Source organism: Dromaius novaehollandiae, chromosome 12 (assembly GCF_036370855.1).
Source record: "Dromaius novaehollandiae isolate bDroNov1 chromosome 12, bDroNov1.hap1, whole genome shotgun sequence".
NCBI lineage: Eukaryota > Metazoa > Chordata > Aves > Casuariiformes > Dromaiidae > Dromaius > Dromaius novaehollandiae.
The window spans coordinates 26,655,015-26,670,633 of NC_088109.1; the positions used below are offsets into that span (position 1 = coordinate 26,655,015).

The 15,619-nt window shown below is 63.2% G+C and overlaps 1 protein-coding gene across 1 annotated transcript in view; it reads right to left on the reverse strand.

The window, feature by feature from the left end:
• The window catches only part of PLXND1 (plexin D1), a 90,992-nt gene extending 83,494 nt beyond the window's left edge, over positions 1–7,498 (reverse strand). The window contains exon 1 of the mRNA XM_064519257.1: positions 6,203–7,498. Coding sequence (XP_064375327.1) covers positions 6,203–7,483 — 1,281 coding nt within the window. The 5' untranslated portion in view covers positions 7,484–7,498. The remainder of the gene's footprint in view (positions 1–6,202) is intronic.
• Between the last annotated feature and the right edge of the window lie 8,121 nt (positions 7,499–15,619).

Below are 15,619 nucleotides of genomic sequence, written 5' to 3' on the forward strand. Positions count from 1 at the left end.
AGGTTTTCGATGGCTCGTTTTAATTAGGCTATCCACCAGAAATGACTTTTGGCCACTAGTAGCTCCAAACCGGCTAAATGTTGGCAGCGGTCAGCAGAAACTGGGATAAAATCTAATAGCTAAAGCGTTTTTGCTCCAGAAGCAAGAAGTATGAAACAGCTTAATATTTTAAACAGAGATGAGACCGGAACAGGAGCACAAATTCCAAATTTCCTTCAAAGAATAGTGAGGTATGTTTTGGGGGTTTTATAAATCCAGACTTTCAGGCAACTTTGCTTCTGGGTTAGAACTGAAAGATTTATATCCCAGCACCATGTACAATGCATAAGCTGCTGAAATCTTGTGAGAACAGCTACCCTTAGACGGTTTGGGGCCAAAGAGCCGGCAGTTTCGTTCCAGCAAGTGGACCGGTCTCACGAGACGGCTGCTGTGCGAAAGTGAACTGAGCTCATGGACTATCCATGACTTGGACCACGCTGCTGTCACGACTGCCGGGGCGGTTTTGGTGGCTGCAGACCCAAATCTGAGCCTGTAGCTTTGCTAAGGCCTGAAAGCCTCGTTCAGATTCGTGGCCTGAACTGGACCGGTACCATCACAGCTCCGAGGGGTCCCTCCAGGCGCCGGAGACCTTCCCGCCTGCGGTCCCGCCAGGGAAGGGTGCTCGAAGGAGGACAACCAAAAGGGACCCCAGCAAGACGAAACGGGAAAAAAAGCCGGAATATCCACGTTGGTCTCCATCCTTTGGTCCACCTGTACGCCCAAAGGATCCCCAAGGGAAACACGGACGCGGCCAGGACGCGGGGAGGTCGCGCCCCATGCGGTGAGCTCTCCACGCAGGCCGCGGGCCACGCGGGACCGACTCATTAGCACGGGCTAATTGTCCCCTCCGGCTCCCGGAGCGCGCCCGGCACCACGGCAGCTGCCAGCAGAGCTGCTACCCAGATGTTGGAAATAATCCTGCTCTTTCTGCTCAAAAAAGTCAGTAAATGCTGCCGGTCCCTCCTGGGCGGGAGGCTGATGCAGGCGGTCTGCCGCGAGGCGCCGGCTCCCCACGCTGCGGAGAACAGGGGCTCGCCGCCGTGTTTGCCACGCCGCAGCAGAGCGCAAAGCCATGCGGACACGAGCCGTGGGCTCCTCACGGTGGAGCAACTCTCCCTCCCGGTCGGGAATTTCTGCCGTGGTGCAGCGTCACCTCGGTGCCGCAGCAGCACGTGCGAGTGGCCGGTTTTGCACCCGCTTGCTCGTGCGTGCAACGACTGCGGCCGCATCGGCCAAGGCCCCCGGCTGCAACGCGGCTGCCGAAGCGGGGCCGGCACCACAGCCGTGCTCAGGTACCCACCGCCGGCTGTTCCCAACCGCGGCCGGGCCTGGCCTGCCCCGTTTGCACTGAATCACCACGGCCGGGCTCAGGCCTCCTGTGTTCCCCAGCTTGCTGGAAGGTGTCACCAGACCAGAACGGCAAAAGCTTGTAGTTGCCTCCAAGCTTAACAGATGCCTGCTGGGATTTGCAGAGGGGCCCAGCGAGGGGTTTTCAGAGCATCCCCCAGGCGCCCACCCTCAGCTCTAGGTGCTTCAGTCACCTTTGCCCTCGGCTCCATAAATCTGATCTCGCAGTCGCTATGAAATAGGAACTAAAGACGCCCCTCGGAGCAGAGCTGTGGCGTCCCTGCAGCACGGCTGCGCTGGCGGTGCCGGGGGTGCGGCGGGGCGCCGGGGGCAAAGCCCCAGGCACGGGGCACCGGCTGCTGATTCGCCTGTGCGCAACACCCAGAAGCAAAGCGGACTATGACGACACAACAACAACTTTGCAATAATAGGGTATTTTCATCTTCACACGAATGCCAGCAAACTCCAAATGCAACACGTGCTGCGAACAGCAGAAATTAAGTCTGCTGCAAGAACTTTTGCTTTATGTTTCATGCACAAATGAATTAAGTGCAAATTCCCAGTTTCCTTTCTGTGGCTAATCCTCCGGATTTATTCGAGTAGATGTAAGGTTGGAGCACATTTATTTTCATGTTTAGTATTTCTAAATCAGTATAAACCAGCACTTCAAAGTAACTCGGCTCCTATAAAGCCCAGCCCCACAGAGACGCCACGGCGTGTTTGGACAGTAAGTAGATGCTTTGTCATATTCCCATGTGTATACAAGTTTTTATTTTGGGAACATTTTCTAGCTGGTTTCAAACCATATTTCCATGCCCAAGCATACATACTCTGAAACTGTTTATATAATCTACCCAAGGAGTTCATTTTGTTTAACTGTAGCAAAGCTCGCTGGTGGCGATCTCGTCACCGCGCCACAAAACGCAGCGTCCGATGAGCAGGCAGGATCTGACACAAAGCCACAAGAGCCAGAAACCCGAGAATGAATGCTGAGTTGCATCGTTATCCCACGCCGCTGCGCCTACGCTTTCCAGCATACAAAACAAGCAGGATTTTCACCATTTTTTGAGATGTAGACCCCAAAACATTTCTCAGGGGACATGTGGATCCCTGGATAGCAAATTTAAACCTAATGACAACACATCTGCTTTCTCCAGTTACTCTCCAGGGATTTTTTTTTCTTTTTAGAAGGAGAGCACGGGGCTCTAGGTGGGAAAACACCAAGGGATTCAGGCGTCACTGGGGACTCCGGGATGGGGTCACCAGCTCCGCTGCTCCTCTGTGTGTTCCCTGTTCGTGGTATTTTATTTTGTGTTAAACCCAGATCCTCACATCAGCCAACACGTGGGCACAGACGGGGAAGGGCTGTAGAGGGGACTGAAAACTGGCGCTTGCTTGCCTTCACGCCGTGGTACAGCCGAGGGCAGGGAGCTGGGCCAGCCCGGCAGCCCCCCATGCACCCTGCCCCGCTGCCGGCAGAGCGGCCCCGCGGCTGCTCCTCCGCCGGGACGCGCGGGATGCTCGGGGCGGGATGCTCGCCCGCGGGAAGACTCGGCTCACCGAGCCGCTCTGCGCGAGCACGCTGGCTTTCGGCTGCCGCGCCGCGTCCCCGCTACGCCACCTGCGAGACCTTCGGGTCAACCGGGCCGCGAGCCGGCTGGGCGGAACAGCCTAAACCTGAAGAAATGCAGTCGGTGTCCACAGGCGCTGGTGAGCCCTGACAGTCTACCGGAGCCCTGACCCCCCTGTCTCTCCCGGGGGCCTGGGTTCGAGTTCTGCCCAGGCTTTTCGCGGGGAGCGTGCAGCCTCGACTCCACAGGGCACTCCGTCTGCACCGCACGTGTCACAGGAACGGCCCGCTGTTTGGCACAAAACTTACTGTAAAGAGCTCTTTCTGGTGAGAGAAAGCAGTGCTAGAGCTCACCCACTCAACTCGCAGTCCAAAAGGAAAAAAAGAGGAAGGAAAAAAAAAAAAGAAAAAGATGGGACTAAATCCCGCCTCAGTGCAGCTCTCCCCGCGCGGCAGCACCCGCCTGCCCGGACCGCCGTCGGAGCGGGGCATCCCCCGTGCAGCCCCGGCCCCACCGCCCGCACCGCTCCTCCGCGCCGGGGGGTTCGTCCCGGGCTGAGCGCTCAACCAGCGAGCGCGGCACGCGAGGAGGCAGCGGCTCCCCTTCCGCGCGGCGTGACGCCCAGCAGCGCGTGCCGTGCTGCGACCGCTTCAGCCCGACGCGCGTCTGGAGGGAGCCGGGCAACCGCTAGAGGCTTTCTGCCAGGAGGGGCCTGACAGCCGGCAGCCTCGTCCACAGCAAGGACTAACGAGCCGCAATCTTGGAAACGCTCGAGCAGCTCGAAGCGGCGCGTAGGCAAGAGAAAACTGGGGAACCCACCAACAGGTTGGAAAAGCGGCTCTTACAACGGGAAAGCGGCTCGACGCTTATCCGCACCGCCACGGCAGCTGCTGCGGCAGCACGTTTTCCTGCTGCGTTCCCAGGCCGGGACACAGAACGTATCAGAGTATTTCCTTGTCTCGAAGGTGGAGAGCGACTTAGATTTCTGCAGCACAAAGCAGCACAACGCTGCAACTCTTCTCTCGACACAGCCGCTCGGGGACTTGAAAACGAAAACAGCTTGTTGACTTGTTGGCAATTCCGAAGATTAAGGAAAGGGAAAAAGAAGCCATGAAAAGCTCTCCTTCTGCCTGGTAAGGAGGCTTCCCAGCAGGCTCAGTCAGTGTTTTTAGAGAAATATGCCTCAAATAAATGGGAAATGTAGAAATACTAAGCACGAACGAATACTAATAGTATGCTTCACTTATACCCTGCTGTACTCGACATCAAAGGCTCTCCGAGCAGCTTTACAAACGTAATCCCTCACCGCACGTGAGCTGGGCTTCGGAATAAAGATAACCAACACAGGCAGCACACGCTGCGGCTTGGGAAACCGAGGCACCCGAGGGCTGAACGGCCAGCGCCCGCACCCGCACCCGCGCCCGCACCCATCGGCGCGACGCCCGTCCGGCCCCGCAGCCACTAACTGTGCTGCTGTTTCGGCGTGAGCTTTCCTGCGGCCTGACCTTGCCCCGTGCTGGACGCAGAGGAGCCCCGCTGGCTTCGGCAGGCCCGGCGGAGCCCCGGCACTTCGTCGCTCGCCCCTCCGAATGTCACGCACCGCCCTGAAATTTAGCCGCTCTCCCGAACGCAGCCTTCCTTTGCGAATTAACAGCGAGTCTATTCCTCGTCCCCTCCACGCGCAGGGAAGTCCCTGAGTGTGGCATTTATGTCAGAATTAAGCTAATTAGAAGCGCAGTTCTCCAAAACATTTACTGATTTTGTTGTTTCCTGTCGGTAATTGCTCTGTGCTGTAAAACCTGCTCCTCGCGCGCTCCAACACCGGCTCCGGGCTCGTCCGGCCTCAGCCACGCTGCTTTCCGCCGCCCGTCCCACCCGCCGCGGCACCCGGGGGGTGCTGGTGCTGGTGGGGGTGGTGGGGGTGGTGGTGGGGGGTGGTTGGGGTCTTGGAGGACGCCGCGCGGCAGAGCAACGTTACGGGCCAGACCCAGAGGCGCAGGGAAACGCTCGTTTCTGTGCTGAGCGATGTGTGCGCCGAGTTACGTGCTGGGAAACTGGGGAATTCGGTTTCTAAACATCTCACTGGATATCACACTTGGTATTTCAAATATTAGTACACCAGAGCTGTTATTTTCCCCACTGAACAAAAGTCAGAAAAACACCCTGCATTTTTCAAACGCCCTAGGAGCACTGAAGGAGCCCAGGGGAACCAGGTGCCTGTCTGCCACCGACTTCCAATTAAAATTGGACCGTTAACTCCCTAAATACCCGCAGAAACCTCAGCCGCAACGACGGCTCTTGGGGGAAGCTACGATCCTGCGAGGTGCTGAGGGTCGGGCTCTCAGGGACGCTGAGCCTCGGGCAATGTCAACAAGAACTGCAGGTGTTTTCCAGCCCTGTGAACACGATTCCCGACTCCCAGCGACTCCTCCGCGAGCTGCGGCCGTGCCAAGACTTCAGCGCTGGGCTCCCGGTGTTTAATGCACTGAGTCTTTGTGGAATTAACTCGAAAGCCAGGACAACGACCAGATTTCCTGGCTGTCAGGCAGCCCGTACTCTGCCACCAGGGCAAAGCCGTTCCACTTTGCTGGAGCAGGTCTGGAACCAGCGCACTAAGACCACATCTTCCAAGGCAGCGTGGCGATGCCACGCTAAACACCTCGGTTACCATGGCAAACCTTTCCCGTGCCACCGGCACGGCGCAGGGAAGCCCAAGCGCTGAGCCTGGCCTCCGAGATCAAACAGATGTTTTTACGATCTTTGGTGGAGCTGAGTTACGCATCCTTCCCAGAGGAGGGGAAAAACGCAGCGTTAGAGCAGCTCCTTTTCCTTTTCCTTTCTGTTTAACCGTGCAGGTCTTTGGCGAAAGGGAAAGCAGGCGTCTTTTCCCGGCATTAACACGTACGCCCGCTTGGCGACAAACTGTGGCAACGGCAAACTTTCCCCCCCAAGGCGGCCAGACGAGGCGGCCAGACGAGGCGGCCTGGGTGCGGGGCCCGCTGCCGGGGGGGGGGCGGGGGGGGGGACAGCCGCCGGGGAGCGCAGGCAGAGCAACGCGCGGTCGCGGCGAGCTCCCGGGGGACGGGGATGGGGACGGCGCTTGCTCGAGGGGGGGGGACGCGGAGCACCGCAGCAGCGCCCGGTCCCGCGCGGGCGCCCCGGGGGGAGCAGCGCGGCCCCGACCCCGGCCCCGGCCCCGCCGCGTCCCGCCCCGCCGCGTCCCGCCGCGCCGCGCCGCGCCCTACCTGGATGTTCCTCTTCTCGCAGGCCGGGCCGGTGCCCTGCACCACGCTGTCGAGCACGGCCACGGCGCCGGCGCCGGGGCTGCCGAAGCAGGCGCTGCGGGCCGCGCGGATCGCCGCCTCGATGTCGGCGAAGCGGAAGGCGCAGAGCGCCGAGCGCGGCCGCCCGCCGCCCGCCCGCGCGAAGACGCCGAAGAGGCGCTCGGAGCCGCCGGCCGCCCGCGCCGGGCTCACGGCCACGAGGCGCGCGAAGGCGCCGCAGCGCAGCCCCAGCTGCACGTAGGACTCGGTGAGCTTGCGGGGCTCGGCGCTGCCGTTGAGCGGCGGCTCGGCGGCGTCGCCCAGGCAGATGCGCGCCAGCAGCCCGTGCGCCGGGCTCTCCTTGTCGCCCGCGTTGGCCTCGCTGTTGAGCGCCAGGTAGGCGTAGGGGCGGCGGGCGGGCGCGGCGCGGCCGTGCAGGAAGGCGCGCACGAAGCTGAGCTTGTGGCGCGCCTTGGCGCCCTGCTTGATCTTGAAGACGTTGTCGTCGGAGGGGTTGATGTCGAAGGTGAAGAGCCGCGCCAGGTCGCCGCGCGCGTTGAGGGCGCGGATGGCGATCTCGGGCGTGTTCTCGAAGCGGTGGTCCTCCAGGCTCTGGTTGCGGGGGAAGAAGGGGCTGCCGAAGCCCGTGTAGGTGGCGGCCACCAGCAGCCGCGTGTCGCCGCCGCGCCGCAGCAGCAGCCCCACGGTGGAGGCGTTGGGGTGGTTGGCCGCCACGTTGAGCATGCTGGGGAAGACGGCGACCGGCTCGCCGCCGCCGCCGCCGCCCGGCGGGAAGCGCACGGCCACGGCGGAGATGTTGGCCATGCTGCGCAGCTGGCAGAAGCCCTGGTAGATGGAGCCGCAGACCACCAGCACGCCCTGCGCCGGGTCGGGCTGCAGCAGCTTGTTGTAGTTGTTGGTGAGCACCTTGGGGTGCTCGCAGGAGGCCTGCGGCAGCTGCGGCGCGTGGCACAGCGGGTTGTCCAGCACCGGCCCCACCGCCTCCTCCACCTCCAGCGTCAGGTTGGGCCCCGACAGCTGGTACAGCCGGTTGACGGCCGCCAGGTAGACGCGGGTGCCCGCGCCGTCCAGCGCGAAGTTGTTGGTGGGGGTGGCCGAGAGGAACTTGCGCTGCACCTCCAGCCCGGCGCCCGGCAGCGGCAGCGGCAGCAGCAGCAGCAGCAGCGGCAGCAGCGGCAGCGGCAGCGGCAGCGCGGCGGGGCCCCGCGCCCCCGCGCCCGCCGCCGCCGGAGCCGGAGCCATGGGGCGGCCGAGGAGCGCGCGCGGAGCCGGCCGCCGCGGAGCCGAGCAGCGGAGCGCGGCGCAGGAGAAGGCGGCGCTGCGGGGGGCGGCGGGGCGCGCTCACGTCCGGGGCGGCCGCGCCTCCGCCCGCCCGGCCCGGCCCGCCGCGCCCCCCGCCCCGCCGCCGCTCATCCCTCCTTCCTTAGGGGTTGTCATGTGAATGTGATGAAGTTGCGGAGATCCCCCAGCCGCCGCGCCGCCCCGCACCGCACCGCGCGGACGCACAAAAGCGGCGGCGCCTCGTTCCCTGAGCGCGGCTGCTCGGGGGGGGGGGGGGGGGCTGCGCCTCTCCCCCCTCTCCTCCTCCCCTGAGCAGAGCGGGGCTGGGGGGGGGGGGGAGAGGCCCCCTGCTCCCCAGCTGCGCGGCAGCCCCCCCCCCCCGTCCCGCTGCCCGGGGGCTCCCGCGTGGAGGCGGCCGCGGGGGGGGGGGGCGATGCAGGCGGACAGATGTGGGCAGATGTGGACAGATGTTCCAGGCGGGCGGCTCGCCGCGGCGCTTCGGTCCGGCCGCACGGCCGCTGGCCCCGGGGAGGGGGGGGGGGGGAGCGCCCCGCCGGGCCGAGCGGACAGGGCCCGGGGCCGGGGAGCCCCCCCGGGGCCAGAGCAGCCCCCCCGGGGCCGGGGGCTGCGGCGCGGCGGCAGCGCGGGCTCCACCCCAGCGCCGGCCCTGCCCGCACCGCCTGCCAAAAGCGGAGCTCGCGGCGGCGTCGCGCGTCTCCTCCGCCCTCCATCGGCTCCTTTTGACAGCGAGGGAGGGAAACGGCAGAGGAGCGCCGGAATTCCGAAATTCCGCCCGCCGCGGAGGGAAAAGCCCCCCCGCGGCCCGGGATCCCCCCCCCCCCCCCCCGCACCGCCGTGGGGAAGCGCCGCCGCGCAGGAGGGTGTCGGTGCCCCCCGCGGAGCCTCCGCGCTGCCCGGCGCCCGGGGCGGGGAAGCCGCTGCGCTCCCGCGGGGACCGGCGCGCTCTGCCCGGGGCTGCGCTGGCGCGGGAGGGGCGCGCAGCGGGTCCCCCCCCCCCCCCACGGCCGGGGCTCGTGCAGCGGCGCGTCCCGGGGCGGCGGTGCGTGGCCGGGCGGGCCCGAGCGTGGGAACCGGCGCGGGGGGAACCGGCCCTGCCCCGCTCGTGCGGCTGTTTCCAGTCACACGAGACGAGGAAAAATCCTCTGTTGTTGTCTAATCTCATGGCTACTCCTGCCAGTTCTGCCCCCCCCCCCCGCCCCCCCGTCCTCCTCGCCCTCCCCACGGCGCTAATTACTACGTGACCGCCTGGGCCACGCCGTGTGCACGGGCAGCGTGCGCGGAATTCAATGTTGTGCTTTGTGCTGTCCCGCTCATTGTCTCTGCTAATCATATCCCTAATTAATAGAGATATTAGCTGCTCTTAAATGTGGGGCTCCTAGTCTTTTTTTTTTTTTTTTTTTTAACTACAAGTTAGCAATTTTTAAATGTGATCACGTCTTTAATTGCGCAGAAATAAACCCTCATGATCCCAAACCCTTAATCTGCCTATTTTAGGATTTCTTATGGCTGCTTATCCTGATAGTAGAGCATCTTCCATGTGAAATCAGCCTTTTAAGGCATATCAAATTAAGTTCCAGATTACAGTCAGTTAAAAAAAATTAGGCCAAAGAATACAGAGAAATGTGCGACTTACCCGAAGGTATCCAGTGCTGGCTTTGTCAGAACATTCCCCCGGGAGCCCCGACGCCCATTTCCTAGCGCTGAGCGGTTTTCTGCACTGATACAATTAACGCCAAGATATTTGTGGTATTGAAGGATTATTTGACAAAGATTTTATTATTGTTGTTTTTGTTAGGAAACAATCCTCTGGTAAGATGCTTTGAGGGGAATGTTTTCCAGAAACGGTTCCCCACCCCTATTATCCAGGCTGTTCGAAGCCCCAGTGAATCTCTGAGGATAATAATGTTCCTAATGGAGCAGCAGAGGTTTTTAAGTCTCTAGCGCCGAGATCTCACCATTATTTTGTGTCGAGGAAGGAGAAAAGGTCGCTGTTCAACCGCACGCCTGCCGCGGCAGACAGTCGCCCCTGCCCAGAGCCTCCCCGCTCGCCGCCTCCGCGGGGTCGAGGACGACGGCGGCCCAGGCCTCGCCGGGGGGAGAGGGGCTGCGCCTAAGAACTCAAACACACCTTAATTATTAATAAATGTATTTACACGAGAGCAGTTTCCCTTTAGGGGAAGCATGAGTTACTCGTGCAATTGCGCAGGTTGTATTGGCTCAACGCTGTCAAGAAGCGGGACCTAATCGCGTTGACACAGGGAGCACAAACACCTGCTTGTTTAGCGCGGTTTGTCCGCCGGGTAGCCGTGAAGCGCGCTGCATCGCGGGCAACGCTCGCCGCTCCTGGCAGCCTCCGTCGCTCTGCCGGGAACCACCGGCTGCGTTCACGAGAGCCCGCGCGGGCGAAGGGCCAGGCGCAGGGGACGGCGGGGCTTCCCGGGCCTGGGGCTCGCGGGCAGGGCCCTGCGGCTCCGGCAGCGTGCGGCGGGTCGGGGGCCGGGGGCAGGCGGGGGAAGCTCGCCCGGCTGCAGAGGCCTCGCCCGCTTGTAGCACGGCCGCTGCCGCAGCGCCGAGCGGAGAGCAGGAGATCTGCCAAAGTGTGCCGGTGGGCCTGGACAGGCTGCGGTTTTAACCATATCCTGCTGAAAGACTGGCTGCACCAAAAACGCTGCTGAAACTAAACGGATTTAATGCCCTTCCCTCCTTCCCAGCGCAGTCGCCGGGCTGTGAGCACATCGCTGCTCCGCACTGCCCTTGTTAAGGCAGACCGTACTTCAGCGGCCCCAGCCTTATTTCTCCCGGGTTTGCAGGGCTTGCCGAGGCTTCGGTGCTGATGCTCACTGTGCGCTTTGGAGTGAAAGGGTTAAGTGTGGTTAGTTGTATATCATTTGCTTTGCACTTCTCACTATAAACTTAAGCATTTTGATTAAAATTTCAAGTTGCTTTAAAAACATACCGTGTTGCACTGGGCTCTGATTCAACCCTCCGTGGGCGTTAAGCACCTCTGGCCTCTGCCTCGAGAAGCAGCAGACCCACCACCAGCCCGACGTGTCCTTAGGAGGTCAGGTCCTGCCACCAAAAACCCGAAAATAACCCAGGCGTCATCTTCGGGCTCTGGTCCCTCCTCCTCCGTCGTCTCCGGCAGACCCAGCCCTGGGGCTGGGGGACCATTGCCGCCCCCGCCCCAACCCGGCCCAGAGGACGCTGCCGGCCCCCAGCCCGTGCTGGCTCCCGGGGGTCTCACGAGCGCGGATCAACCTTCGGGTCACTCGGGATCATTTTCATTGCCGTAACCCCAGGCCAGGCAACCGAGTCCTTCCCAGACCCCTCCTGAACCAAGCCCAGGGGCTTCTGCACGCAGCCGTGACGCTGGCTCGCCGCTCTCTGACGTCACCCGGCCCCAGGCCGTTCCCAGATGGGCCTCGACGGCACCGTCTCGAAACCTGCCCGAGAACCGGGGCGGCACCTCCAGCGCCGGCCTCGGTCCCGGCCCCACGCACTGCCCCGCGGGGCCCCGGCCCGGCTGTTGGTGCTGCCCTGCCGACCCCCCGCCCCGCCTCGGCTCCCGCCGGGGGTCCCTGCCCGCCCCCAACCCACCTGGGCCCAGCGCGGGGACGGGGACGGGGACGGGGACGGGGAGCCCTCTCCCACCCGGCCGCTCCCGTGGTCCTCGCCCCGCGTCCCCCGTCCGGACATCGGCGCCCGCGGTGCTCCCGGTGCGGTGCCGCAGCCTCCTGCTAGGGAAGCTGAGACGCCGTCGTACCTCTCTCCCGCAATAATCTGTTATCTGCAGCTTCAGCGTGGATCCCTGACCTTCGGCGGCCGGCAGCATGTGATTCACACTGCCTCTAACAGCCATCTCTCCTCGTAATGTGGCTTGCAGGGTGTCATCTGGCACTGTGCGTTTTTGGACATATTGTAAACAGTGAGATCTTGATCTTGACACTTCCCCGGTGACCCAAGCAGTCTTAAAGGCTCATGCATTTCTCACGAGCAGTCAACACACTCATTAATCTTAAAGATGAGCCAAGACTTAAAAGTCACACATACATATTTATAAAAAAGACACACACACACACACACACACACACACACACACACACACACACACTTAAAATGTCAGCCAGCCCTACACCTGATTGGTCTGCGGTCTTTCAGAGCCTGCAGCAGAGAAGGACTAACCAGGAGAGCCGCCGGGCCGTCGAGGCGGCAGAGATGCTGCCCGTGAGCAGCTTGGACAGCACGTTGCGTGCGTGCACACGTGCTTGTGCCTGAACTCACCACAAAAATAACATCATGGAACGTGTGCACTTAATGCAGATGTTACAAAACACCGAGTACTAATGGAAACATCTGCATAAGTCTCTATGCAAGTGAAAACAGCTTTTTCTGTGGAATACCCGGATTTTGCAGCAGAATAGGCACCCAAAAGCGCTTCAGCATCCGGCAGCAGGAGCCCCCGAAACTGAGCGGAGGCAGCGGCAAAGCAAGGAGAGACAGAGCAGCCTGCTGATGTGGCTGGGGAGAGGGAAAAGACACCGTAAACAGCCTAAGTAACCAAAACCACCTTTCAGAGCTTGTTCTGCTCCGTGCAGACACCGGCCGGGGTGCGGGAGCATCACCCGTCCCGGCCCCCGGCTGCGCAGGGGCTTCTCCGCCCGGTCTCACCCCTGCAGCCCCTATTTCAGAAAGCAAAGGTTTAAGTTTTTCTTGCAAGCTATCTGACAATGCAGCTATATTTAAGAAAACAGGCAATTCTCTTGATTTCATCAGGGCTGATTGGGAGCTTCAAGTCAGACGCCCAAGCGAGCGCCTTCCCCACGCGGGACAGGGAGAAAGCAGGGCGTTTCACTGGAGCAGCGCAGCGTGGGACCTCTTCCACTTAGGAAGAAACAAACCCACCTCTTATCTCCCCCCATTTCCTTCACTGCAGAGCCCCCGAGCAGCGAATCCCCCCCAGCTGCAAGGCTCATGGTGCCCTCGGACCAGCAAGCGCCCGTGCCCCACGGCTCCTCCGGGGACGCGGCTCTGCAGCGGGGCGCGGGGCTGGCTCGGCGGCCGCAGCTCGGGACGGCACGGCACGGCACGGCACGGCATGGCACGGCTGCTTCCCCTAACCGTGGGCTTTAGCCAAGCGCCCAGGGCGCTCGCTCAGGGGCAGCATCTTGGTTCCGTTATTCATAGCTACTGAGTAAATACAGAACAGGGAAAAGCAAATAACGGTTTTCCCCAAGACGGTCCAGGTGAAGGACGAAGGAGACAATACGGCGTCTGGGCGGTTTCCAGGGCAGTGTTTCAGGTGCTTCCTGGGGCGTTTCCCCCGAGGCCCCGGCGGTCCCGCGGCCGGCAGGACGAAGAGGCGAAGGAAGAAGGCGGCACCTTCGGCTTCCGCCGCGAAAGGGCTCCTCTCGTCCCGGCAGCCTGTATTTTCCTTGGCAGGACGCGGGAAACAGCATCCTTCGCTGTCGCACTCCGGAGCGACCAGAGACCCTTCGGCAAGACGCAGGCTGTGGCGGACGGCACCCTGCTCTCCGGGAGCCGCGGCAGTGGCCATATGGGCGTTTTCCCCAATAAATCCAGTTCCCGAGACACCACCCGCACCTCCAGCCTCACCTTTGTGCGTGATTTGTGGCTCTGCTGCCAGGCCCACGCACCGCAGCAGGGAGCACGCAGACAAACCAGCAGCACGGCTCCCAGCTGCCGCTTATCAGCACCGGCTAATCAACGCGGTGGTCCCTCAGCTGGGCACCTCGGCGGCATCTCCCCTTCACCACCACCGCGTTGAGGACGGCCCAGCCGGCCGGGCCGCGCGTCCCCTCCGGTGTCCGGCCCCGGCTCTGCCCCGGGGCCTCATCCCCGCCATCCCCATGGCACCCGCGGGGACGGGGACGGGGACGGGGATGGGGAAGGCTCCAGAGGAGATGAAGGGAACAGAGCCGGGATCTGCTCCCGTCTGACGGGAGCGCTGGGCTGCTTCCCGGGCAGATCGGCCCCGTCGCGCCAGGAGGGGGTGGCTCGGGGCGGGCAGCAGCTCCGAGAAAGCCGGGCTGGACGTGTTATCAAATCAGCAGCATCAGCCACAGCCGGCGGTGTTGGAGGAGCCAGCGCTTGTCAAAGCCGGTACTAAACCAAGGCGGAAAAGCAGCCAGGCTCCGTGCGATCCTGTCTGGGGCAGGACAAGACCTGCCCGGGGGACCAGCCCCTGCCGCGGGAGGGACGCTGCAGGCCCCCACACGGCTGGGGGATGCCGTGAGCCCATGGGGACGCCACGAGCCCTGCACCTGCCATGGGGACACCACGAGCCCATGGGGACGCCACGAGCCCTGCACCTGCCATGGGGACACCACGAGCCCATGGGGACACCACGAGCCCTGCACCTGCCCTGGGGACACCACGAGCCCATGGGGACACCACGAGCCCTGCACCTGCCCTGGGGACACCACGAGCCCATGGGGACACCACGAGCCCTGCACGTGCCGTGGGGACACCACGAGCCCATGGGGACACCACGAGCCCTGCACCTGCCCTGGGGACACCATGAGCCCATGGGGACACCACGAGCCCTGCACCTGCCCTGGGGACACCACGAGCCCATGGGGACACCAGGAGCCCTGCACGTGCCATGGGGACACCACGAGCCCATGGGGACACCAGGAGCCCTTGCACCCGTGCGGCTCGGCAGCTTGTGCGGCCCCCGGCCCGGTGCCAGCGCAGGCGGTGACGGGCTCCATCGTCTCGCCGCCTGCACCCGCGGGAGCGGCACTGCTCTCCGCGCTGCCCGGGGCAGCTGTGACTGCGCTGGCGCATCCCTCGCTGGGCTGGCCACCACGGCTTGGGCACCGTGGGATGGGCACCGTGGGATGGGCACTGCAGCATGGGCATCACGGCATGGGCATCACGGCATGGGCACCGTGCAATGGGCATCGCGGCATGGGCACCGTGGCCTTCCCCACCCCCAGGCGAGTGCCGCCGCCCCTGCAGCTGCAGCACAGGAGTCCAGGAATCGCGGAGGATGGAAATTGAGCATAACTGACTAAAAGGCCTTTTGTAGCCCAGGCAGCAGCACCCCCTCCACACCCGGCTGCCATCGCCGTTGCTGCGCACTGCTGCGCCGGCACGCAGGCAACACGTCCAGCTTGGCCTCGCAAGCACAAGCTCCACCTGCACATGGCTGGTGTCCTGCCTACGCTTCTGTATCGAACGCAGCGACTCATCTTTCCTTCTCGTCCCTGTGTCACCAGCGGGCACGGTGCAAACACCGGCACTCCCGGCATCACCTCCCCGCCCTGGCTGGCTCCAGCCCCCGCGAGGCCTCGAGTCGGGGCCGGTGATGCTCTGCAAAAGCGTCCCGTGCAGGTCGGCAGCCGCCATCCTCAGCCCGGGGCCCTGCGGGAGGCTGGTGGCTCCCAGCACACAGGGACATCCTGCTCCGCCGGGGCGCTGAGCCGGTCCGTCCCCGCGTGGGGCTCTGCCGGCAGCTGCTGCAGCCGTCGCCGCACAGGAACGACACCAACGGGAGAGCGAAGCTCCAGATTTCCCTCTGCCGACAGGGGAGAGGGAAGGACCTTTAGCAGCCGGTTAACACACGTATCACCTGCACCGCACTGCCTAGGCCTGCTTTTGCTCTTGCTTTGCAGCCCCCAGCTGTGCCCTGCGCTCGCCCCACACGCAGCCCTTGCTGCCCTGCAGCCCCAGCACGGCTGTGCACTCCCCGGCCCCTGCAAGTAATTAATTAGCAGCTCTGTTACCACTTGGCAAAAGGTACCAGCTCTAAATAGAGACTGGGGAGAGGGCAGAAAGATGGTGGGTGTTTTGCAAAGAAGAGCAAGCATCTCCCCGGTTCAAGCTTGCCGGTTGCAGGGCTGAGCCATGCCGGTGGCCGGTCCCGGTGGCTCTGCGGGGACGTCCTGGTGCCACGTCCCCTGCGCCGGGGCTCCTGCCGGAGGTGGGGACAACGTGGTGCGGAGGGGCACCGGGAATAGCAACAGCCCCAAGGGAGAGTGGGTGGAAATCCCTGACGGCCATCACAAATGAGACCCTTCCCGTGCTGTGTGCCGGTGGCTCCTTCCACCTCCC